The 24039-nt window shown below is 42.4% G+C and overlaps 1 protein-coding gene across 17 annotated transcripts in view; it reads left to right on the top strand.

Moving 5' to 3' along the window:
- Eif4g3 (eukaryotic translation initiation factor 4 gamma 3) overlaps positions 1 to 24039 on the top strand; it is a 327817-nt gene that overhangs the window by 225235 nt on the left and 78543 nt on the right. For all 17 annotated transcript variants that reach the window (XM_029566179.1, XM_008838616.3, XM_029566184.1 and 14 more), the window contains 4 exons: positions 10036 to 10124; positions 11296 to 11539; positions 16249 to 16382; positions 17948 to 18067. In XM_029566179.1, the coding sequence (XP_029422039.1) occupies positions 10036 to 10124; positions 11296 to 11539; positions 16249 to 16382; positions 17948 to 18067 (587 nt within the window). The remainder of the gene's footprint in view (positions 1 to 10035; positions 10125 to 11295; positions 11540 to 16248; positions 16383 to 17947; positions 18068 to 24039) is intronic.

Genomic DNA, 24039 nt, shown 5'->3' with positions numbered 1-24039 from the left:
TTTGTCTTTTGAAGCAGGCTCTCCCTGTAGCCCCAGCTGGCCTGGAACTCACTATGTAGACCAGGCTGGCCTTGAACTCACGGAGATCCACCTGCCTCTGCCTCCCAAATGCTGGGATTAAAGGCGTGTGTCACCACGCCCGGCTTCTCCTTTTTTTTTTAAGCTTACTTTTTTTATTGAATTTTTATGTATTTCATATGTAAAATTATCTTTACGCCCTTCCCCCTTCTTGGGTGTCTTTTTTTTTTTTTTTTTTTTTTTACAGTTTTTGTTCCTCATTTGTGTATGGTGGTGCCAGTTACAGAAGACTCTATATTGATCTTATCATGCAACTTTGATAAGCTCACTTACTGAAGTGCTTTGTGTGTGTGTGTGTGTGTGTGTGTGTGTGTGTATGCTTGTGTCATGTGCGTGTAGAGGTCAGAGGACAACTTCATGGACCTGATTCTTACCATCCATCTTTCTTGGATTCTGAGGATTAAATTCAAGTTACTAAACTTGTGCCTCAAGTACCTTTACCCACTGAGCCATCTCATCTGCCCCCTCTTACTAGTTTATTTTTACCCTCATTGTTTCTCAAAATGAATGAACCACTTATTCATTTACTTAGTAAAATCACTGGCACCTAGGCAGTAATCTAGTGTAATCTAACTGTAATCTAGTGTTGCATAGATATGAAAATAAACATTCTTGTTTTATTTCTGATGTCAGGTAGAAAGCATTCAGTCACCATTAAGTGTAAAAGTAGCTGTAGATTTTTAATTTTTCTACTTGAAGAATTTCTCATTGCTGAGTGATTATTTTAGGTCTATAAATTGAATTCAGTGTCCTTCCTGAATCCAAGACAGTCTTAGCAGCTTGCTTTTGTTTATTTGCTATTTATTTCATATTACTTTATTTTATGTGTATATGTATGTGTGCCTGTGTGAAGCTATGTGTGCTACATGCATTCTGGAGCTCACAGAGGCCTGAAGAGGGCATCATATTCCCTGGAACCACAGTTACAGGCAATTACCCAATGTGTGTGCTTGAAACTGAACCTGGGTCCTCTGCAAGAGCATAAAATGCTCTTAACTGCTGAGCCATCATCTCTCTAGCCCTATTTCATATTGCTTGATATTTAAACACTGGGCTAAATTTGCTTTCTTGAGATAAAATTTGGTCATCACATATTTTTAAATTTGATTTTAATTTATTTGTATTGTTAGTGTGTATGTATGTGAGAGAGAGAGAGAGAGAGAGAGAGAATGGACCCGTGCATGCTGTGACATATAAGGAGGCTAGAGGATAGCAGAGAGTTGATTCTCTTTCCACCGTGGAATCCAGGGATCAAACTGTGTCAGCAGGTTTACATGGCAAGTGCTTTACTCATTGAGCAGCTCACCAACTTGATAGAGTTTAGATCTCACTGGATTTTTACCTTCTAAAATTTTGTGGGCTTTCACTTGTTTGGGTTTAAATTCATGTGGAGCATTGTCTTGAACTCTTCTGGTAATTGTCTTATTTGGTGATTTGTGGGTCATACTGACTTCTTAGGATGACTTAGAAATGGATACTGGTTTTTTTCCTCAGATTTTTGGTAGAATTTTCCAGTAAGTTGTTTGAAAAGACATAGCTGATAATGAAGAGAAAATGAGCTGAAGTTCACTCGCAGCTGACATGGCTGGTAAACAGTAATTGCCCATTACGTTCTGTTAACATAACTGTTTGATGTGTTTATACAGTGCAGGCAAGGCATTTTTTTTTCCCATAAAATGCAAAGCACAGAATTGATAAAACCAGCAAACGAGAAAGTAGTCACTTTGTAGAAAATAAACAGGATAACCCATCAGCTTCATCTGTTTGACAATTTTGTCACTTTTTTCTTTTGGGGTTGGGGAGAATCTAATGGAAAAACACCAAAAAATCAATTCTCATTCTTTAAGTGTGCATGAAAAGTATACCAAGATAGATTTTATTGTAGTTCATAAAACAAGTCTTAATAAGACGGCTCAGCAGCTGGAGGTGCAGGCCTGACCACCTGAGTACCATTCCTGGGTCCAACAGAATGAAGGAGAGTTGTTTCTTTCTCTCTCTGTCTCTCTCTCTCTCACACACACACACGCACATACACGTACACGCGCACTCTCACACACACACACACACACACACACACGCACGCACACACGCACACACAGAACCCAGGACCTGTACAAGAGCAGCCAGTGCTTTTTAACTGCTGAGCCATCTCTCCAGCCCAACATGAACATTTTTAATGACCCTTTATTCTGCCTAGCATACTGCAAAGATAATATTTAGATGGAAATTTAAAGCACTAGCTGCATATATTCCAAAAGAAAAGATAGTTTCATCTTGTTGACCTCAGTTTAGAGCTTAAACTATTCAAAGCAAAGAAAATTAAACCCAAAGGAAGGTAGAAGAAAGGGAAAAACAGATAACATAGGAAATAAAATTTAAGAACAGGAAAAAATTAAAACCAAAAGGTGCTTACTGAAAGCACCAATAGAATTCACCTATATTTGACTTTTGATGAAAAGTTAAGAATATTTTAAAAAAAAGTTAATATTTAAATTGTGTCAGAGATGTCTAATTTTGATAGAGGTTAGACCTGAACCTTTGGTTTGTTACACTTACCTTTTTGTGTCTGGTGCTCAGCCCCAGAAGAGGACCTGACACTGTTCAGACTTGTGATGCTGTCAGAGGCTCCTGGAAGTATGCAGTGGAGAGTGTAGTTGTGAGTCTGCTGGGCACCTCTCAAAACATGACAGAGGCAGGTCTACATGTTTTCTGTCCTCACAATGTTTACCGTCATTCTCGCTGCCACAGTGCTTCTGTAGAACGTCCTCTCTCTCACCTGGTTTCACTTGTTTCTAGATAAGTCATGACTTTTTCAAGATTTCCTATGGCAAATTCTGAAACAAATACCACATTTGGGGACAATACAATCCACAGCCTATAGAAACCCGTTGGAGGACAGAGCTCTTGAATACGAGGAACCTGAACCAGCTTAGCACTGACCTGAGATTCAGAAAGCTAGGAGCAAAAATAAAAAATAATGTGAACACAGGTCCAGAGTGCTTGAAGGGATGAGTACCAGGGATGTGCCGTGGGAACTTTGGCAAAGTTCCATGCTTTTGAAACATTCTGCTCTGTTTATGTGCCCCATCCCCCCACCCCACCCCCTGTTTCAATGCACTTGGCCTCCTCACCAGTTGAAGGGCTAGTCTTACCTTTACTGTCACTTCAGTGTCCAGTCTGAAAACTAGGACTTGGTTCATGTTGTATGTCCAAAGAAGGAAAGGTCGAGAACCCTTTATAATTCACAGTCTACTTTATTTAGGCTCTTTCAGACTGTGGCAAAAATTTAGTCTCTTCTCAACCCAGAAAATCTCCATTAATATAGAAAAAGAAGAAAAGTTTTATTATTGAAGAAACGTTAGCCCCACAATAAGCATCCCAGGTAGCCCGTTGGTGAGACTGCAGAATGAATAGAATGTCACTAGCAGAGCCAGCAAGATGGGCCTCTGTCTACAGGTGCTTGCTGCCAAGGCTGACAACCTGACTTCCTTCCCTGGGAACCACACGGAGAAAGGAGAGTACCAATTCCTGCAAGTTGTCCTCGGATGTGCATGCGTGTGTGCGTGCGTTGCATGCACACACACAATTTTTAAAAATTAATTGACAGATAATTTCATTACATGTTGAGTTAGTTGTTGATTATTATCGGTAGTAGATTTTTAGCTTTTCATAGTAGTGTTTCTCTGTATAGTCCAAGGTGGCCTTGAATTCTGCATAGTTCGTGCTAACCCTCAACATGAAGTTTTCCTGCCTCGGCCTTCTGAAGAAATCATGGGGCACATCCATGCACCCCCACTCTGGGTCATATTTCTTCTTAATCCAGCCATGTCGTCGTGTGTCAGCCTAGTTTATCCTAAATTCTGGTAATTTTGGTCATCATTTGTTAGTTGTTTTTATTCAAATGAAAATTAGAATTTAGGTCTTTATGACAAGCCAGTAGTTACTGGCGCCAGGTACCTGGGTGAAAACTCCCATTGTGACAGGACGACAAATCCTGAGAGCTGGTTCTTAGGCGCCTACATGTTTCTGAGTTACAGACCTAATAAAGCTATTTCCGTGTGTGTGTGTGTGTGTGTGTGTGTGTGTAAATATCTCACAGGGACATCTGGCTACTGTGGGGTTATGGAAAAGTGCTTGTAGGGACAGATTCTCATGCTCCTTTTACTGTCTTTTTACATTCTTATTTATTTTATGCACCTCTGTGTACACATGCACATGCTATGGCATGTATGTAGATGTCAGAGGGCAGTTTGTGGGAGTCACTTCTCCTGTTTGTGGGTCCTGGCGGTTGGACTTGGGTCCTCAGGCTTTGCAGCAGGTGCTTTACCCTCAAGCCATTGTGCCCTCTCTCCTGATCCTACCTCTTTATTACTCTTCATTTAAATGACTCAGATTGCTTCAAACATGGACTTTAGCTCTTCTGTGGTTTTCACTGTGTATTACATCTTGAGTTTTGATCATATCCCCTATGACTGCCTTACTTTGAAAAAATTACTCCTTAATTCAAAAATGCTAATATGAACTTTGAGCAGCTTAAACAAAATTTAGTGGAGTGAATATGTAGGGATTTGGGTGAGCTGGTCTATTAGATGAATCCCTACAAAAGTAAAAAACAATAAGGATTTAAATCCTTGTTAAATTTTAGATGAAAAATAGATTGTAAACTAAACATGTAATAAGTATGTGACTATTCTTGTTTAATGCTAGCAAGAAAATTGACTAAAGTGCTTGTGACACCTTGAGATAAGATATGTTTTGCAATTTTATATCTGTGCTTTATCATAGCTCAAAGACCTCCCCCCCAAACCCCAAGGGTTTGTAATTAGAAAATGTCTAAGGGTGCATTCTAACATGAGTCAGGATTTTAGACTGTGATGATTAATCTTTTTTGTCTACTTGGGTTGAAAACCACCCAGGAAATGAGTGAAGCCCATTGTTGGGGGGTCTGTGAGGGTGTTCCCAGAGAAAACTAGCTAAGGAAGACCAGTTGTGATTTTGGGCTGCACCACCCAATGGGCTGAGGACTCAGAGGCAAGGAAAGGGGCGTGGAGGAAGCCCTCACAGGCGCACACCTCGATTTCCTGGCCACCATAATATAAATTGCTCTCCTCCTCCACTCTGGACTCAGATCTCTCAAACGATGATCAACTGTAAATCTTCCCTCCCTTAAATTGTTTTCCCAAGATTTTTAGTCACCCTGGTGAAAGAATGACATAGAAAACCGGTACTGAAAAGTGAGGTTGTTGCTGTGACTAAGCTTGTTTGGTTCTTCAGTATTTGGAAGTAGTTTGAGAGAAGAACTTGGAAAAGTTTGGAGCTATAAGATAGAACAGCTTCAGAATGCTGTCAATGGAGCTTAGTAGGCCCTTGTGCTATGAGCTGCAGAAGCGGCAACGGACTTCTCAGTATGGCAGTGCAGGCCAGGCCCTGGAGTTCTGAGATGAGAGAATTTTTCAGGGATTTGTGTTCCATTGCACTAAAACGTCTGTCTATATTTTGCACATGCCCTGAGACTGTAGAATCCTGAATTGATAGGTAACTAGTCAGGAAATTTCAAGGCAGCGCAGCATTCTGTCTGTGGCATAGTTATTGCTGATTGCTTTTACACAAGTTTAGAGTGAGAATTGTGAACACAAAACAGAAAAACATTCAGTTCATGCAAAAAAAAAAAAATCTTGGCGCCAACAAAGAAATTAGATCATTAAAATAGACCAAATCCGGGTATTGTGGTGTATTCCTTTAACCCCAGCACTTCGGAGGGAGGGGCAGGCAGAGTTTGATGTCAGCCTGGTCTACTTAGCCAGTTCCAGGCCAGCAGGGCTACATGGGGAAACCCTGTCTCTAAAGAATGGGGGGAAAATGGGGAGGGAGGGAGCAACCCACCCACCCACCAACCAGCCAAATCTTTACACTGAACAAATGGAAAAGAGACCCACACCCAATACAGACTGGAAGGGGAAGGGGGAGGAAGGCCGGCAGCACAAGCTTCTCTGTGCTGCTTGGCCTCTGGTGTGCTGACATCTCTACATCAAACCATGAACCCAAACAAATTTTGCCTCCCTCAGTTTGTTTTGCTGAGGTATTTGGCCATGGCAACAAAATGTTTAACTCATAAACTGAAAACCATGACTTAACTATTTGGAGTTTCTCTAGGAGCTAGCAGTCCTGCGAAGATTGTGAGATTGTGGTTTTTTTTTTTTGTTTGTTTGTTTGTTTGTTTGTTTGTTGTTTTTATTAATTAATTAATTAATTTTTGGTCTTTTTGAGACAGGGTCTCCCTGTAGCCCCAGCTGAACTCATTATGTAGACCAGGCTGGCCTTGAACTTGCAGAGATCCACCTGCCTCTGCCTCCCGAGTGCTGGGATTAAAGGCGTGCGCCACCACGCCCAGCCCTATTATTTTTATGTATATGCATGTATTGCCTGTGTGTAGGTAAGTGCACCCGTGTTATGCAATGCCCACGGAGGTCAGAAGAGGCTGTTGGATCCCCTGGAACTGGAGTTACAGACAGTTGTTAGCTGCCACATGGGTCCTGGGATTCAAACCCAGGTCTTCAGCAAGAACAAGTGTTCTTAACCATTGAGCCATCTCTCCAGCCCCGAGATCGTGTTTTTATACTGTATACCTCGGGATGCAGGACATGCCTTGAGCTTTAGGAAAACTGTCTAAGGACATACATGGGGCCGGGGTGGTGGAGGATAGGCAGATCAGAGTCATCCTCAGCCAACTAGGAAGATCAAGGCTAGTTTGGGCTACAGGAAACTGAAAATAATAACAGTAATAAAAATACGTGGGTTTAATAAAATTAGCAAGTACGTGCATCTTCTGTGTTTGTTAGACTATTCTCCAACCCCAGTGGTAATCTCCTAGGATTTATAAAGTTAATTAACTTTTCCTAGCACTTGGGAGGCAGAGGTAGGCAGATCTTTGTGAGTTCAAGGCCAGCCTGGTCTACATAGTGACTTCCAGGCCAGCTAGGCCTACAGTGAGACCCTGTCTGGAATAGATGATAGATATGATTGATTGATTGATTGATTGATAGACAGATGAGAGAGAGAGAGAGAGAGAGAGAGAGAGAGAGAGAGAGAGAGAGAATAACTTTTTGGAAGAGTGGCAACTTGACTTTTTTTAATATTTTGGTTTTTTTTATTTTATGTGTATGAGTGTTATGCATGCTTGTAGGTAAGTTCACCAGTGTTGTGCAATGCCAGCGGAAGGCAGAAGAGGCTGTTGGATCCCCCTAGAACTGGAGTTAAAGACATTGTTAGCTGCCATGTGTGTGCTGGGATTTTTTACCTGGATCTTCTGCAAGAACAGTGTTCTTAACTGCTGAATCTCTCCAGCCCCAGGACACAATTTTTTAGGGTCTGAATTCTAGCCTGGGGTACGAGTTAAAAAATATGGGACTGGGGAGATGGCTCAGTGGTTAAGAGCACTGGCTGTTCTTGCAGAGGACCTGGGTTCAATGCCCAGCACCCATAGTGGGTAACAACCTTCCATCCAAAATTCTAGTTCCAGGGGAATCTGATGCCCTCCTCTGACCTCCATGGGCACTGCACGGCATGAGTGTACTTACAAACATGCAGGCAATACACTCATGTACATAAAATAAAAATAATAAAAATATGGTTTTGTTTTTTTTTTTTATGGGTATGGGTGTATTGCCTGCATGCATGTGAGTGCACCCATGTCATGCAACGCTGCAGAGGTCAGAAGAAGGCATCTGATTCCCCTGGAACTGGAGTTAAATACGGTTCATAGCCACCATGTGGGTGTTGGGAATCAAACCTGGGTCCTCTGCAAGAGCAGTCAGCTCTTAACCGCTTCACCATCTCTCCAGCCCCTAAAATTTGTTTAAAAAAAGAAAAAGGCATCCAGGCGTGGTGGCTCATGCCTTTAATCCCAGCACTCAGGAGGCAGAGGCAGACAAAAAAAGAAAAAGAAAAAGGCATTCTAAAATAGGAAGCTCTTTGCAATAAAGTTTTTTGTTGTTTTGCTTTTTTTTGTTTTGTTTTTTTGTCTTTTTGAGACAGGGTCTCCCTGGAGCCCCAGCTGGCCTAGAAGTCACTATGTAGACCAAACTGGCCTTGAACTCACAGAGTTCTGCCTGCCTCTGCCTCCCAAGTTCTGGGATTACAGGCGTGCACCACCATACCCGGTTTGCAGTTTCATTTCAAATCAACTCCATTGGCCTAGCCTTTCTAGTGCTGGAGTCAAATGAATCAAATAGGTCGTTTTTACTGCATATTTCTATTTCATCAAATTTTAGATGGAAGATTTGGTTTACAAAGCCATTTTTTATTTATTCTTTGGGGGTTTTGGGGGGGTGGGTTTTTTTTTTTTTTTTTTTTTTTTTTGTCTTTTTGAGACAGGGTCTCCCTGTAGTCCCAGTTGACCTGAACTCACTACATAGACCAGGCTGGCCTTGAACTCACAAGGATCCACCTGCCTCTGCCTCCCGAGTGCTGGGATTTTATTCATTTGTTTTTAGCCATGCTGAGGGTTAGACAGGAGCTCAGGCATTCAGTCATAAAGGTTTTAAAAATATTCATTAGAGTCATATGTCTCACAGAATTATTCAACACATGGATATAAAGTTTAACTATAATTTAACCATTACATAGTGAGCAGAAAATATTAGAAGAATCCTACAGGTCAACAGAAAGAAATGATGTGTTAAAGACAGATGGGTGGGGAAAAGTCAAGGAAGGTCACATAGAAACAACCCAAAGCACACAAGCCCGGAGCTTAAGGGTTCCATCTCTCCTGGTGGAACGGAATTGTGTGAGCACACAAACTATTTGGGAGAACAAGAAAATGGGGGAGACATTTAAAATTCCCCCAAATGTCATTATCATAAACACTGTAAATCTGTGTTGACATACCTCAAGCTAGTCTGTCCTGACTCTTCTCAAGGACCACAGTAAGCCAGAAATCATGAGATTAACCTATGTAGTAACCCTTTTGGCCTTCCCTTGTGACCTACTTGAGGCAAACCATTTCCTCAAAGTATCAAAAGGCTGAATGTGTATTCTGGATACCTAATTTTTCTAGATCATCTGGTCTGACAGAGACACACAGTCTGTGTAAAAACAATCCTCTAAACTGCTTTCATTTTGCATTCTGCTTCCACCTTATTAAGAGTTACAGAGTTTTTCTGGGCATGGTGGCACATGCCTTTAATCCCTAGCACATGGTTGTCAGCTACCATGTGGGTGCTGGGAGTCAAACCTGGGTCCTCTGCAAGAACAGCCAGTGCTCTTAACTGCTGAGCCATCTCTCCAGCACCTAGAATATCTTTTTCTTATGTAGAAAGCTTTAAAATGTGGACACTGGGGCAGAGGACCAGGGTTTGGTTCCCGGCACACACATGGCAGTTGACAGATGCCATAACTCTAGTTCCCGGAGAATCTGACGTGCTCGTCTGACCTCTACTGGCATTGCATGGCTTGGGTGCTCATATATACATGGAGGCAATACACTCATACACACAGAATGAAAATAATAAAATATTTTAAAAAAAAACTTGAACTCGCTGGGCGTGGTGGCGCACGCCTGTAGTCCCAGCACTTGGGAGGCAGAGGCAGGCAGATCTCTGTGAGTTCCAGGACAGCTGGGGCTTACAGGGAGACCCTGCTTCAAAAAGACCGAAAAAAAAACTTGAACTCTGAACAAAATATATCCTTAATACTTTAAAGAGTCCTTAGCTTTCAGAGCGTTCTCCCACCATGCCATAGGAAGTGCCACTGGTTGGAAAGCTGTGTTAGGTCTAACACTCTTGCCTTACCAGTAGAGTGGCTGGGTGGCTGCTGCACCATGGTTCACTTGATCATCCCTGTCTCCTGGCTACAGGTGAAGGTCTCCATCTTCCTGCTGATTCTGAATATAGGTATCTTTTAAACCTAAAAATTTGCAACCATAACCACAGTGGTAACAGGACTGATCTTGTATTTCAGCGCAAACAGTTACTGCTGCACCAAAGACGTGGAAAAAGACAAAAGATTGGATCCGAACCCCTGACGAGGCATTAGAGGCTGAAACAGAGGTAGGTGGCAGCATCTCTTTAGGTCATCTGCAGGCCAGTGGTGTCATGTCTCTTTCTTGAGATACTTTCAACTCTTGGTATATCAAACACGAAAACTAATTTGGAGGGGTGGTCTTTTTGAGACAGGGTCTCCCTGTAGCCCCAGCTGGCCTGGAACTCACTGTGTAGACCAGGCTGGCCTCGAACTCACAGAGATCTGCCTGCCTCTGCTTCCCAAGTGCTGGGACTACAGGCGTGCGCCACCATACCCAGCAAAAAATTTTGAAGTCTGTTTGCAGTAGAGGTTTTTTCCATGTTTCTTTTTTCTTTTTGTCTTTTTGAAGCAGGGTCTCCCTATGGCCCCAGCTGTCCTGGAACTCACTATTTAGACCAGGCTGGCCTTGAACTCACAGAGATCCGCCTGCCTCTGCCTCCCAAGTGCTGCGATTAAAGGCGTGCACCACCTCGCCCGGCTCCTTTTTGTTTTTGAATGGCAACTTTTTCTTTTTTTTGTAAGTGTGTCTTTTTGAGATAGGGTCTCCCTGTAGCCCCATCTGTCTTGGAACTCACTATGTAGACCAGGCTGGCCTTGAACTCACAGAGATCCTCCTGCCTCTGCCTCCCAAGTGCTGGGATTAAAGGCGTGCGCCACCACGCCCGGCATAAAATATTTTTTTTAATGTCCTACAAATATGATCATAGATTCAGATGAGTCTGAACAAGTAGATTTTTAACTAACATGTGGCTCCCTCCCCGCTAAATTGAGATGTTCTTAGCTTTGTAGGATTTAGATACCTTAATTCTCCAAAACTATGTACAAAAACCCGAGGCCAGCAGAACGGCCTCTCTAGTGTTTCTTTTTATATGTGATGAGCTGTGGTGTAAGAGGGGAATGCTTGTTTTAGTTTCTGACTAGGACTTGCTCCTGTCTGCCAGGTCTCAAGGATTAACAATTCTTTCTGCACTGAGGTAGGTACATTAGTCACAGGTTGAAGCCCTTCAGGAGTCTTCTGAAAGTCTGTCCCACGTGGCAGGTGAGACGACTTTCAACTTAATGTTCTGATAATCACGTGGTCAACACAGACATTCTGAGCTTGAGTGGAACATGTTGTCTTTTTTTAGGCATTGGTGTAGATTTCTATGTATATTTAAACATCAAATAATGTAACTTCTCTGTTAACTTATGCTTTAGCCTAAAGCCGAAGAGGAGCTTTCATTTGACAGAGTACTTGAACCTGAGCAAGATAAAATGAGCCAAGGGTTTCACTTTGAGAGAGATCCTGACCTAAAAAAAGTGAAAGCCGTGGAAGAAAACGGAGAAGCAGCCGAGCCCATCCGCAATGGTGCGGAGAGCATTTCTGAGGGTGAAGGACTAGATGCTAATTCTGGCTCGACTGATAGTTCTGGTGACGGGGTCACATTCCCATTTAAAGCAGGTAAGGTGATCCCTGACTTCCCATGTGCCTTCTCCCCTTCCTCCTGTGTAATCTTACAGAAATGCCTCCCAGAGAGAGCAGCTGGTTGGAAGGGGCTTACCACGCACAGTAGACATGTAGTCCTAAGTTTGTGGCAGTTAATGAAGAGTACTCCAAAGAGCAGTTGCCAAGGGAGTGGATCTGCCAGTGCAGGTTGTTAGAATGCTGTAAGAGAAATCTAATTGCATTCATTTTATTTTAAAGGGCTATTGTGGGTACAACCATGTACCCTGAAAATTGTTATTTCCCAAGCATTGGATTCAGTTGTTTAAAAAAAAAAACAGTTCCTCTTTGCAACTGAATTCTTATACAAATCAGACAGACACAGTATGATTCCAGTATCCACCTATGCCCCTTAATAGAAAGGAGGTGCTCTGCAAAATTACTGTGTGATAGTGATATGCTCTGGAGGCTCTTTCACCTTAAGACAGCCTCAGATGGTGTTAAAACTGTGTCATGGGTGGGGCTAGAGAGAGGGCTCAGTGGTTAAGAACACTGTTCTTGCAGAAGACCCAGGTTCGAATTCCAGTACCCACATGGCAGCTAACAACTGTCTGTAACTCCAGTTCCAGGAGGATCCGACAGCCTCTCTATCCTCCACAGTCATTACATGACACGGATGCACTCACCTATATGCAGGCAATACACGCATACACATAAAATGATAATAATAAATAAAATATTTTTTTAAAAAAACTCTGCCCTGGGCTGAGGTACTGCTGAGTGGTAGAGTACTTGCCTCCTAAGAATGAGGCCTGACTTCTTTCTCAGCACCTTAACAACAAAATAAAACAAAAGTATCTTCATCCTGTAAACCTCAATGACTTTGAGATTTCTGAAGAGATTTGGTATGCATATGTGGCCAAGACATAGTTCCTTTGATAGGAAGTTTGGGATAGATGAAAGTGTTTCCTAATCTGCCAAACAGAAAGAAAACTGTACATAACATAAAGTTTGATTAAAAATACTAGACTTCCTAAATAATCCAGACCGATATTTTTCAAACTGTTGATGTTAACATTTGTACAATGTGAAATTAGGGCTGAAGCGACAGCTCAGCAGTGAAGAGCACACACAGAGGCAACACACTTACACACACACCATAAAAATAATATCAAAGTGAACTTTTTTTTTTTTCTTTTGGTCTTTTTGAGACAGGGTCTCCCTGTAGCCCCAGCTGCCCTAGAACTCACTGTGTAGACCAGACTGGCCTTGAACTCACAGAGTTCTGCCTGCCTCTGCCTCCCAAGTGCTGGGATTAAAGGTGTGCGCCACCACGCCTGGCTACAAACTGTATTTTTTTAAATTATTTTATTTATTATTTTTATTTTATTGCCTACCTGTATGTGAGTGCACCTGTGTCGCTCAGTGCCGTGGAGGTCAGAAGAGGGCATCGGATTCCCCTGGAACTGGAGTTAAGGACAATTGTTAGCCACCATGTGGGTTCTGGGAATCGAACGTGAGTCCTCTGCAAGAGCAGTCAGTGCTCTTAACTGCTGACCCATCTCTGCAGCCCTATAAGCTATATTTGTAAAAAGGGTAATAAATGAAAATTGTCAGTACAATTACCTGCAGTAGTAGTAATAAAGTTAGTTTGAGGGGCCGGAGAGATGGCTCAGCCATTAAGAGCACTGGCTGCTCTTGGCAGAGGATCCAGATTCACTTCCCAGTACCCACAAAATAGCTAACAATTATCCGTAACTCCAGTTACAGAGATCTCATGACCTCTTCTGACCTCCAAAAGCATTGCACAACACAGGTACTCTTGGATACTTGCAGACATTACACTCCTACACATAAAAAAATATTTTTAATTTGAAAAAAGAATGAGTGTAGTTTTGTGGAAACTTCATTTCAGTTGTAGATGTTTGTGGACATCTCACTCTGTACCCAGTCTGGCCTCTTGCTTATGCCTGTTCTCCTGCCTTAGCCTCCACAGTGCTGGGATTATAGGCCTGAGCCACCATAGGTGGCTATTTTATTTAAAAGGATTTTAAAAATAGTTTTTAATTTTTTTATTTTTTCTTTGATAATTTCATACATATATACAATGTATCTTGTGGGGTTTTTTTGTTTGTTTTTGAGAGTGTCTCCTTGTAGCCCCAACTGGCCTAGAACTTGATGTGTAGACCAGGCTGGCCTTGGTATCACAGAGATCAGCTTGCCTCTGCCCCCTGTAGCCCTGACTGGCCTAGAACTTGATGTGTAGACCAGGCTGGCCTCGGTGTCACAGAGATCAGCCTGCCTCTGCCCCCTGTAGCCCTAACTGGCCTAGAACTTGATGTGTAGACCAGGCTGGCCTCGGTGTCACAGAGATCAGCCTGCCTCTGCCTCCTAAGTGCTAGGTTTAAAGGTGTGTACCACTACACTCGGCTCTTTTTGTTTTTTGAAACAATGTTTCATGATGTTGCCCAGGCTGCACTGGAATGTACTAGGTAGGCAAGGTGACCTTGACTTGAAATCTTTGTACCTCAACCTCCAGAGAACCTGAGGTTACATGTATGTACCACAGTCTTGATCTTTTTACTACCAGCAGACTCCTGTTACTAGGCTTTGTGGTACCATAATGTTATATTCTTTGATGGGTTTGTTTTGTTTTTTTATTTTTTTGAGCCGGTAGCCCCAGCTGTCCTGAAACTCCTTATATAGACCAGGCTGGCCTTGAACTCACAAAGATCCTCCTGCCTCTCCCTCCTGAGTGCTAGGACTAAAGGTGTGGGCCACACCATACCCACCTCATAATATTATGTTCTTATTTCACATAGCAACTATGAGACCAAAGTTTTTTTTCTATAAAATCTTTTTTCAAACTTTAGGACCCAGTGTTTTGAGACTGGTTTTAGAGATCTAGGCACATTGTAGATCACTCAGCACTTGTAGGAAACACCAAACATTCCTCAGTAAATTGTGGTAGTGTTGTCATTGTTAAGGGCTCAGTAAATTATACTTTTACCGGTTTTGCATAGTCAAATTGCCTGGCTATCTGACTGACTGGCTCATTTCCTTTTACCTCTAATGCAGTCTCTGGCAGTGAGGATTAGGAAAGGAGGGGTTTATTGTAAGTTACCCGCTTTTTTATTAAATGTAATTCAGGTTTGGTTTTAAAATAACTTCAAAATGGTAATTGATCATTAGCAATATGGGTTTGCAGTCTGTTACAGTGGGGACCACCACGAACTGGATCCAGCCTCCTGTCCTGATGTGGTCTGGGGCCTCATTTCAATGAAAGTTTTGTCCAGGCAAAAAGGGAGCAATAGTGACTTATCTTTATTATCCAATAAAATTTTATATCTGATTTCTCTAATTTTATATAATAAGAGGTAAGCAAGGACTGGAGAGATGACTTAGGCATTTACTGTTCTTGCAGAGAACTGGAGTTACCCGTTCCCAGCAACCAGGTCAGGTAGCGCAGAACTGCCTATAACTCCAGCTCCAGGGGATCCAGCGCCCTCTTCTGGCCTCTGTTGGCAATGCATTCACATTCTCAGACTCACTCATATACGTAATTAAAAATACAATTAAGGGGCTGGAGAGATGGCTCAGCAGTTAAGAGCACTGACTGCTCTTGGAGAGAACCCAGATTTGATTCCCAGCACCCACATGGCAGCTAAGAACCAACCTTAATTCCAGTTCCAGGGGAATCCAATGCCTTCTTCTGACCTCTGGCATTGCACGACATGGGTGTACTCACATACATGTAGACAATACACTCATACACATAACACACAAATTAAAAAATATTAAAAATAAAATTAAAACTTACAAAAATTTTACATTTATTTGTTTGCTTGCTTGCTTAGTCTGTGTGCCATAACACACATAGAGATCAGAGGACAACTTTGAGGAGTTTTATTTTCTCCTTCTACCATGGGAGTTCCTGGAATCAAACTCAGGTCGTCAAGCTTGGCCACAAGCACCTTTACCACAAAACCTTTTTTTAAGTGACGTTGAACAGCTGATATAATACAAATAATAGCAAAGTCCTATGGGAAATTTTAATTTAAAATTCATATTAAAGATATTAGCTAAGCCAGTCATGGTGATGCACACCTGTCACCCGGCACTCTGAAAGCTGAGGCAGGAAGATCCAGGCTTCAAGGCTTGTGTAGCCTCTATAGTAAGACCCTGTCTCCAAAACACAAACAATTGTCAGCCAAGAGGTCCTTTGAGTCAGGATATTTAGAGGAAAAATATACTCCCAGTTTAGCTTCTTCTGATTAAGCTGAAGGTAAGGATGGAAATTCTCTATTCTGTCTGGCCCATTAGACGTTTCATTATCTGTAAGTTGTTTTGTTTCTTTTTCCTTTTTCTTTTCTGTGTGCACAACCACATAGCAATGCTTGTTTTCCAGGAACCTTGTCAAATTCTTTTATTTCTGAGGTATTTACAGCTCGATAATTTCATTTAATAAGGACTGTTTATGTCCGTATCAAATAAGAACCTGACCAAAGGTTCTTAATAAGGATGTATATAACATGTTTTCTCTGTTCTTCAGGTTTTCTTTTTATTTAAAAGTTTCCAGGAGGGATCACTGAATAAATTGTAGCTTAAATCTTCATTATTTCACCTGTCATTTTGTTTGGTCTTCGTGTGTTTGTTTCCTTGATGAAATATAGTAAATATTGGAAACTGGTTTCCCCAAGCTGTTGTCTGTTCATTCTTCCTTTCAGAATCCTGGAAGCCTGCTGACACTGAAGGCAAGAAACAGTACGACAGGGAGTTTCTCTTGGACTTCCAGTTTATGCCGGCTTGTATCCAGAAACCAGAGGGCTTGCCTCCCATCAGTGATGTAGTTCTGGATAAGGTAAGCTGTGTGGTGGTAGGTGAATCCGAATAAAAATGTAATGCTTAAGAACTGTAGGTATTTGGGGCTGGAGAGATGGTTCAGTGGTTAAGAACACTGGCTGTTCTTGCAGAGGAACCAGATTCAATTCCAGTACCCACATGGTGGCTAACAACCATCTGCAGCTCCAGTTCCAGGCAATCGTGATGCCCTCTTCTGACCTCGATGGGCACTGCACCACATGTGTGCACTTAACGTATATGCAGGCAGTACACTCATACACATAAAATAAAAATAATAAATATATTAAGAAAAAGAAATAGATATTGGAGCATGCCTTTAATCCCAGCACTCAGGAGTTGGAAGCATGAGGATCTCTGTGAGTTTGAGGCCAGCCTGGTCTATATACCAAGTTTCAAACCAACTGGGGCTATAGGGAGACCCTGTCTCACAAATACCCCCCCTCAAAAAAAGTAGGGATTCCCAAAACATTTTTTTAAAGATTTCATTTTTTTTTTATGTGTATGAGTGTATTACATGTATGTATGTAAATGCACCCATGTTGTGCAGTGCCCACGGAGGTCAGAAGAGGGCATCAGATCCCCTGGAGTTGGGGTTATGTATAGTTGTTAGTCACCATGTGGGTGCTGGGAACTGAACCCAGGTCCTCTGCAAGAGCAGCCAGTGCTTTTAACTGCTGAGCCATCTCTCCAGCCCAAGTGTTATTGTTGTTGTTCTTTTTAATGCATTAACTTGTCTGCTTGTTGGGGCTCATTCTTGGGAGTCTGGTAAAAATTGTGTGTTTGGTAGAGGAAATATGGTAAATTGAAACAGACCTCTTTCGTTCCTATTTTAACTTTGGTTATTGGAATTTCAGTAGCAATAGGGACAGATCAGACGCCTGGGAAGGTATCTGTTTAGCAGATGAAACTCAAATGGCAGAGAACAAAATTCACATAGTGTATATCTCAAAATTGCCTGTAATCTAGGGATTATAATCCCTAGTCCTTGCAGAGAGATAAGTATCCCCCCCCCCTTTATTTTATTTCTTTTTATTTTAAGTGTATGAGTGTTTTTCCTGTATGTAGTATGTGTGCTATGAGCATGGCCAGTGCCGGATCAGGCCAAAAGAGTCTGTTGTATCCCCTGGAAGGTGCATTAAGGTTGGTTGTAAGCTGTCGTGTGAGTGCTGGGAATTGAATGTGGGTTCTCTACAAGAGTAGCAAGTGTTCTTAACCACAGAGCCAGCTTTTCAACCCCAACATTTTTCCTCTTTACACCTGGGATTCGTAATACACACTGAAAATTAGTACAGTATTTATAAATAGAGTAAGGGCTGTAGAGGTGGCACAATGTTTATAAAGCACTTGTCCCACAACCCTGCTCAGTCCCAGGGCCCCAGTAAAACACTATTATCCTGGGGGTTCTGAGGCTGCTACAAAGGAAGCTGCCAGGCACCAAGCTGGACTTAGTTGATGCAGAAGCCAGTGTTTACCATTTCAACTAATAGCACTCATCAAAGTCTGTGTTCATTTTCTGTCTCTAGAGCATGTTTATTTCAAGCTCTCCTTTACTTCTTACTGCAGATCAACCAACCCAAATTGCCAATGCGAACTCTGGATCCTCGGATTTTGCCTCGAACACCTGACTTTACACCAGCGTTTGCAGATTTTGGAAGGCAGACACCTGGTGGAAGAGGTGTACCTGTAAGTGCAAGTTTCCTACAACCAAGTCAGTTAGAAAGCTGTCATAGACACCTTGTCTAATGGCAGGACAGTCGCTCTTATTCTCTGATTCCTGTAAAGAAGAAGTAGAAGAGGCAAAGACTATCCTTTCCACATGAATATTAAAGCAGATATACAATGCACTTCTGAGTCCTTCTTACTGAAAGAAGCTGTTCTGCATCAATGGACCTGGACTTTTTATTTATAATTTCTCTGTTGAAATGACCTGCTTATCAGTTTAAAAATAGAGCCAGCCTTGATAGGATTCCTTTTTCTTTGAGGTATCCTGGGATAGATACCAGTTCTCCAGTGACATTCGGCTAAGTCTCCTCTCTTTGCAAAGTGCAGGGCAGGCATGGATTGCCAGTTCTAGAGCCTAGCAGAGCTCCAGCTTTCATTCCACTGGTGATGTCACACTCACCCATGAGGAGCCTACCTTCGAGGGGCATGCTGAATCCTTTTTTTTTGGAACAGTCTTTGTAGGTAGTTTTTGTTTGTTTTGTTCTTATTGTAGATTTTGAACCAGAATGTAGAGGGCACGTGTAGAGGTATGGTGTTGGTAACCTGCAGGTTGTCGTGACACACACAGTGACAGGCTCTTGAGGGGAGGAAGCAGCATCACCAGTGGATCTGTGGTGGAATGCACTGTGCCAGATCCACAGGCTCTGCCCACCTCCCACTTTGTAGATTTACAGAAGAGTGAAGGAAAGTTGCCCATACCAGGAATACCTCTTCACCTCCCTCATGGTGGCACACAGAGCATTGCCTCTTATCCAGCAGAATTTGGGGTTTGGTATATATTTGCATATCACCCCATCAAGAGTTTTCATTTTATGCTTATAAGAAAAAGAAAATTATATGAGGTGACAACTTTTAAAATTTCCATTCCTCCATTTATGTGGCTTTTTTTAGAGGGGGAGACATGATTTTGGACACAGGTTCTTGCTATAGCTCTAGCTGGTCTGGAATTCACTATGTAGCCCAGGCTAACCTTGACCTCTCAGAGGTCTGCCTGCCGAGTGCTAGAATTAAAGGCCTGCACTACCATGGCTGGCCTTTCTTTTTTATTTTTTTGTTTCTTAATTCTTACTTGTTTTTACTTTTTGTCTGCATGTATGTAATGCACTCATGTATGCAGTGCCCACGGAGACCAACAGAGGGTGTTGGATCCCCTGGAACTGGAGTTATAGATGGTTGTTAGTCACATTGTGGGTGCTGGGAACCAAACGTGGGTTTTCTGCAAGAGCAGCTCTCAGCCACAGAGCCCTCTCTCCAGCCTTCATTTTGGTTTTCTGAGACTGGATCTCACTGTGTAGCACTGCCTGGCCTGTAACTTGCTACATAAACCAGGCTGGCCTTGAACTCACAGAGATCCACATGCCTCTGCCTCCCCTTTCCCCCTCCCCTTCCTAAGTGCTGGTTTTAAAAGTTTGTACCACCATACTCATCTCCTTTTTCTTTCTTTCTTTTTTTTTTTTACTATTTAAAAAAATAGTTATTATTTTTATTTTATATGTATGTGTGTATTGCCTGCAATGCTCACACAGGACAGAAGAGGCTGTCAGATCCCCTGGAACTGGAGTTACCGACAGTTGTTAGCTGCCATGTGGGTGCTGGGATTTGAACCTGGGTCTTCTGCAAGAACAGCCAGTGTTCTTAACTGCTGAGCCATGAGCCATCTCTCCGGCCCCTCCTTTTTTTTTTTTTTGGTCTTTTTGAGACAGGGTCTCTCTGTAGCCACAGCTGTCCTGGAACTCACTATGTAGACCAGGCTGTCCTTGAACTCATAGAGATCCGCCTGCCTCTGCCTTCCAAGTGCTGGGACTACAGGTGTGCGCCACCACGCCGGGCAAAATGGCAACTTTTGAGATTTGATTCTGCACAATCTGAAAACGAATGTCTAGAACTGTTATTTTGTGGATAATTAAGTTATTTGATTTGTTGCTGGTATCTAAACACTAGCTGAAAGTTCTTACCCACCTATAGCATGGTGGAGGCGTTTTGAACCCTGGAAATGTCTGTAACTTGATTCCTGCTGTCTTCTGAGCATTACTATCTTAACAGCCTCCCTGTGTGCTGCTCTGTCCTCATTCAAAAACTGAAATTGAACTATGATACTCCTTGTCTGAATTATTAGATTATTTTTCCCACCAGAAAGTCTTAGAAAATATCAGAAAGAAACCATTTTATACCACTTTTTCCAACATTTTCCCTTTTGATGATTTTAATTTATACTTCTATTCTTCTCTTTCTGGTTTCTGTTATTGTTTTGTGAGCATTAGAACAAACGAACTCAGGTGCCACTTGGCTGGTCTTGAGGCAGTGGCATCTGTGTCGTGCAGCTCAGTTTTGTTCATTTGTTGCTCAGAAGGTACATTGTGTGTTCTGTTTTTATCCCAGCTTGTTATTCATTGTTTTAGATAGCTATGCCAAAGGTCATGCGAGTTGAGACTAAGCTGGGTCAAGCCAATTTTGACAATAGGAAATGAATTTTAAGAGTAGGGCAATGACTCAGTTGGTAAAGTGCTGGCCACGCAGCATGGGGACCAGCGTTGAATCTGTAGCATGCAACCCATGTAAAAACAGGTGTGGATGTGGTGCTTAGCTATAATCCCAGCAGTTGGGAGGTGTGGCCAACCTTGGCTATATAGTGAGACTCTGACACAAAAAGATCAGAAACAAAGAAAGAACGGATTTTAGCTGACAGTGGTGGATCATTTAGCTGACTGTGGTAATTCTAGCACCAGCAAGGTGGAAGCAGAAGTTGAAGACCAGCCTGAGCCAATGTGTGAGACCCTGTCTCAGAAACAAAACCCTGCTGGGCGTGCTGGCACCACTTTGTGTCCTAGCCCTTGGGAGGCAGAGGCAGGCAGGTCTCTGTGAGATTAGTCTACATAGGAAGTTCCAGGCCAGCTAGGTCTACAGGGAGACCCTGTCTCAAAAAAAAAGGGCAATAAATACCACACCCCCCCCCAAAAAAAAAACTGGGCTTGTATTCTCTTGCCTATAATCTCAGTGCTGGCAAGGCAGAAGCAGGCCAGCATCTGACTGTCTACAGATCCTGTTTCAAAATAAAGTGGCAAGCAACCAAAGAAGATATTCACCATGGACCTCTTGCCTCCACAGGCATCTGCACGTGTACAAAAAGTAACTTTATGTTTAGCTGTTCATCTGTATGCCGACCCTCGTCATGTAAATAATTTATTCTGGTGTATTCAAAGTAGTGTCCCTGGAAATGAGATATTTAGAATTTGTAGTGTCTCCTGAAAGTTCAGCTTTCATTATTAACTATTTTTGTTTTGTTTTAATTTGAGGCAGGCTGACTTTGAACTTCTTATCCTCTTGCTTCTAAGAACTGTGTTTATAGGCTTGTGTTTCTATACCTGGGTCATAGTGTGCTGAGGACTGAACCCAGTGTGCCTGCTAAGGAATGTTCTACCACTAATATGTTCCTCTGTGAATCTGCCTCATTCTTTGCTCGCTTTAAGTAGATCTTTCATGTATTACAAGCTAGCTGTGGTGGCACGCGCCTTTGATCCCAGCACTTGGGAGGCAGAGGCAGGCGGATCTCTGTGAGTTCAAGGCAGCCTAGTCTACATAGTGAGTTCCAGGACAGCTGGGGCTCCAGGGAGACCTTGTCTCAAAAAGACCAAAAAAAAAAAATCTAGCTTTTGTTTTTGATTTTGTTTTGTTTTGAGACAGCGTCTCCCTATATCCCCAGCTGGCCTTTATCTGAAAGAGATCTGCTTGCCTTTGCCTCCCAAGTGCTGGCATTAAAGGCATGCACCACCACTACCAGCAAAAGGAAAAGGAAGGAGAAAGAACTCAAAGGAACTGTGGCTCTGATACTTGTTTCAGCTGACGTTGAGGTTTGCTAGTGTAGTATGTGAAGCCCAGGGGTAGAGACATTTCTAGTTCCTATCCTCTCTCTCTTTAAAAGAACACTTGGGCTGGGATGTCACTCAGTTGGTAGAGTGCCTAGCGTAGGACCCTGGATCCAGTCCCTAATACCACCTAAACAAGGTGGGTTAGCACCTGCCTATAATCTCAGCACATACGAAGCTGAGGAAGAAGGATAAGAAATTCACAGTCATCCTCAACTACCTAGTGAGTTGAGGTGCACCTGGGATGTATGAGAAGAACACTGCCTCAAAATCAGAACAACAGAAAAAACATTCAGCTTCAGTGAAATGAGTATCACGGCTGGGGATGTGGTTCAATTAGCACCACATAAACCAAACCTGGTGTTGAATGCTTGTAATTCCTGTTTCCGGTAAATAATTCTTAGAGGCCAGACATTCAGGAGCTCAAGGTCACTCGGCTCCATAGTGAATTTGAGGTAAACCTGGAGGAAGACCCCAAATCCCCAAGAAAGAAAAGAGAAAAATTGGTAGGATGACTATTGTCTCGTTGTTGCTGTTATTGTTTGGGTGGGGTGTGTGTTGGGGGGATTGTGGTCTACATGCACATATATGTGCTAGCTTGTGCACATGCAGAGGCCAGAGGAGGACATCAGGTATCCTGCTCTGTCACTCTCCACCTTATTTCCTTGAGACAGAATCTCTCACTGAAGGTGGAGCTAGGCTGGTGACCAGGTAACCCTAGCAACGTTCCTGTCTCTGATGCCCCATAGCATTTGGGTTACTAGCATACACACAGCCACACGTAGTGCTTTGTGTTGGTGCTTGGGATTTGAACTCTGGTCCTCATGCTTGCACACCAAGTGGTCTTAAACACTGACCTATTTTTCCTAGCCCCTGATTGTGTTTTGTTTATGTAAGCAGAGAAATTTGACATTACAGTCTCTCCATAAGGCAAGAGCATCGTATATTGAATTTCTAAACTGATTTATGTAATTTCTCCTCTTCATCTGTTTAGAAATGTATTTATTTTGTTTTTGAGGACAGGCTGGCCTCAAACTCACAGTGATTGTTTGTCAGCCTCCCAGGCGCAAGGATTATAGACATGAGCCACAATGCCTGGGTTATCGTTTCTTATTAATGCATTTATGTACTCAATAGAGGAGAAATTTTAATTTATATCACTCTTAAAAAATGTGGCTTCGGGGCTAGAGAGATGGCTCAGTGGTTAAGAACACTGGTTGTTCTTGTAGACGACCTGGGTTCGAATCTCAGCACCCACATGGCAGCTAACAACTGTCCATAACTCCAGTTCCAGGGGATCTGACAGCCTCTTCTGACCTCCGCAGATATTGCATGACATGGGTGCACTTACCTACATGCAGGGTAATACACGTATACACATAACATTTAAAAAATAAAAAAAATTTTAAAATATGGCTTGGTAATCAACATGCATTTTTAAAAAAAAATTTTTTTAAGTCACTTTCTTTTGATGCTGCGATTAAACCGAGGGTCTCACACATGCTAGCCAAGCATTCCAGCACTGGGCTGCAGCCAGGCCTCAAAGTTGGATACTCTTGTTTAGTTCTAACATTTGTGGATTGTGGAAAAGTGTTCTAAAGCTACAAGCTACCATCAGTCAGGATTGTTTGTCCTTCTGGCCAGAAGATAGGCTTTACCTCATTTTCTTTTCTAATTTTCATAACTCATGGCACAGGGTTCCGTGTGTGTGAGTGTGTGTGTCTGCACTTGTGTGTGCATGTGTGTTCAATATAAGAAATTGTTTATTTATTTATTTGGGGGATGGGTTTGAGACAGGGTTTCAGTACTCAGGTATAGACTAACCTGACTTCTCACAGAGCTCTGTCTGCCTCTGCTTCCAGAGTGTTGGGATTAAAGGTGTGTGCCACCATGGTAATCATTTTTAAAGAATACTCAGAAAAAAATTTTTTTAAAGAATAAATTGTCAGGCATGGTGTTACACAACTTTCGCACTTGGGAGGCAGAGGCAAGCAGATCTCTGAGTTTGAGGCCAGCCTGGTCTACATTGTGAGTTCCAGGCCAGCTGGGGCTACAGGGAGACCCTGTCTC

The sequence above is a fragment of the Nannospalax galili genome, unplaced genomic scaffold (genome assembly GCF_000622305.1).
Source record: "Nannospalax galili isolate Female #2095 unplaced genomic scaffold, S.galili_v1.0 scaffold2019, whole genome shotgun sequence".
Lineage (NCBI taxonomy): Eukaryota > Metazoa > Chordata > Mammalia > Rodentia > Spalacidae > Nannospalax > Nannospalax galili.
The sequence above is the reverse complement of the archived record's forward strand: the minus strand, read 5'-3'. Positions and strand labels throughout refer to the sequence as shown.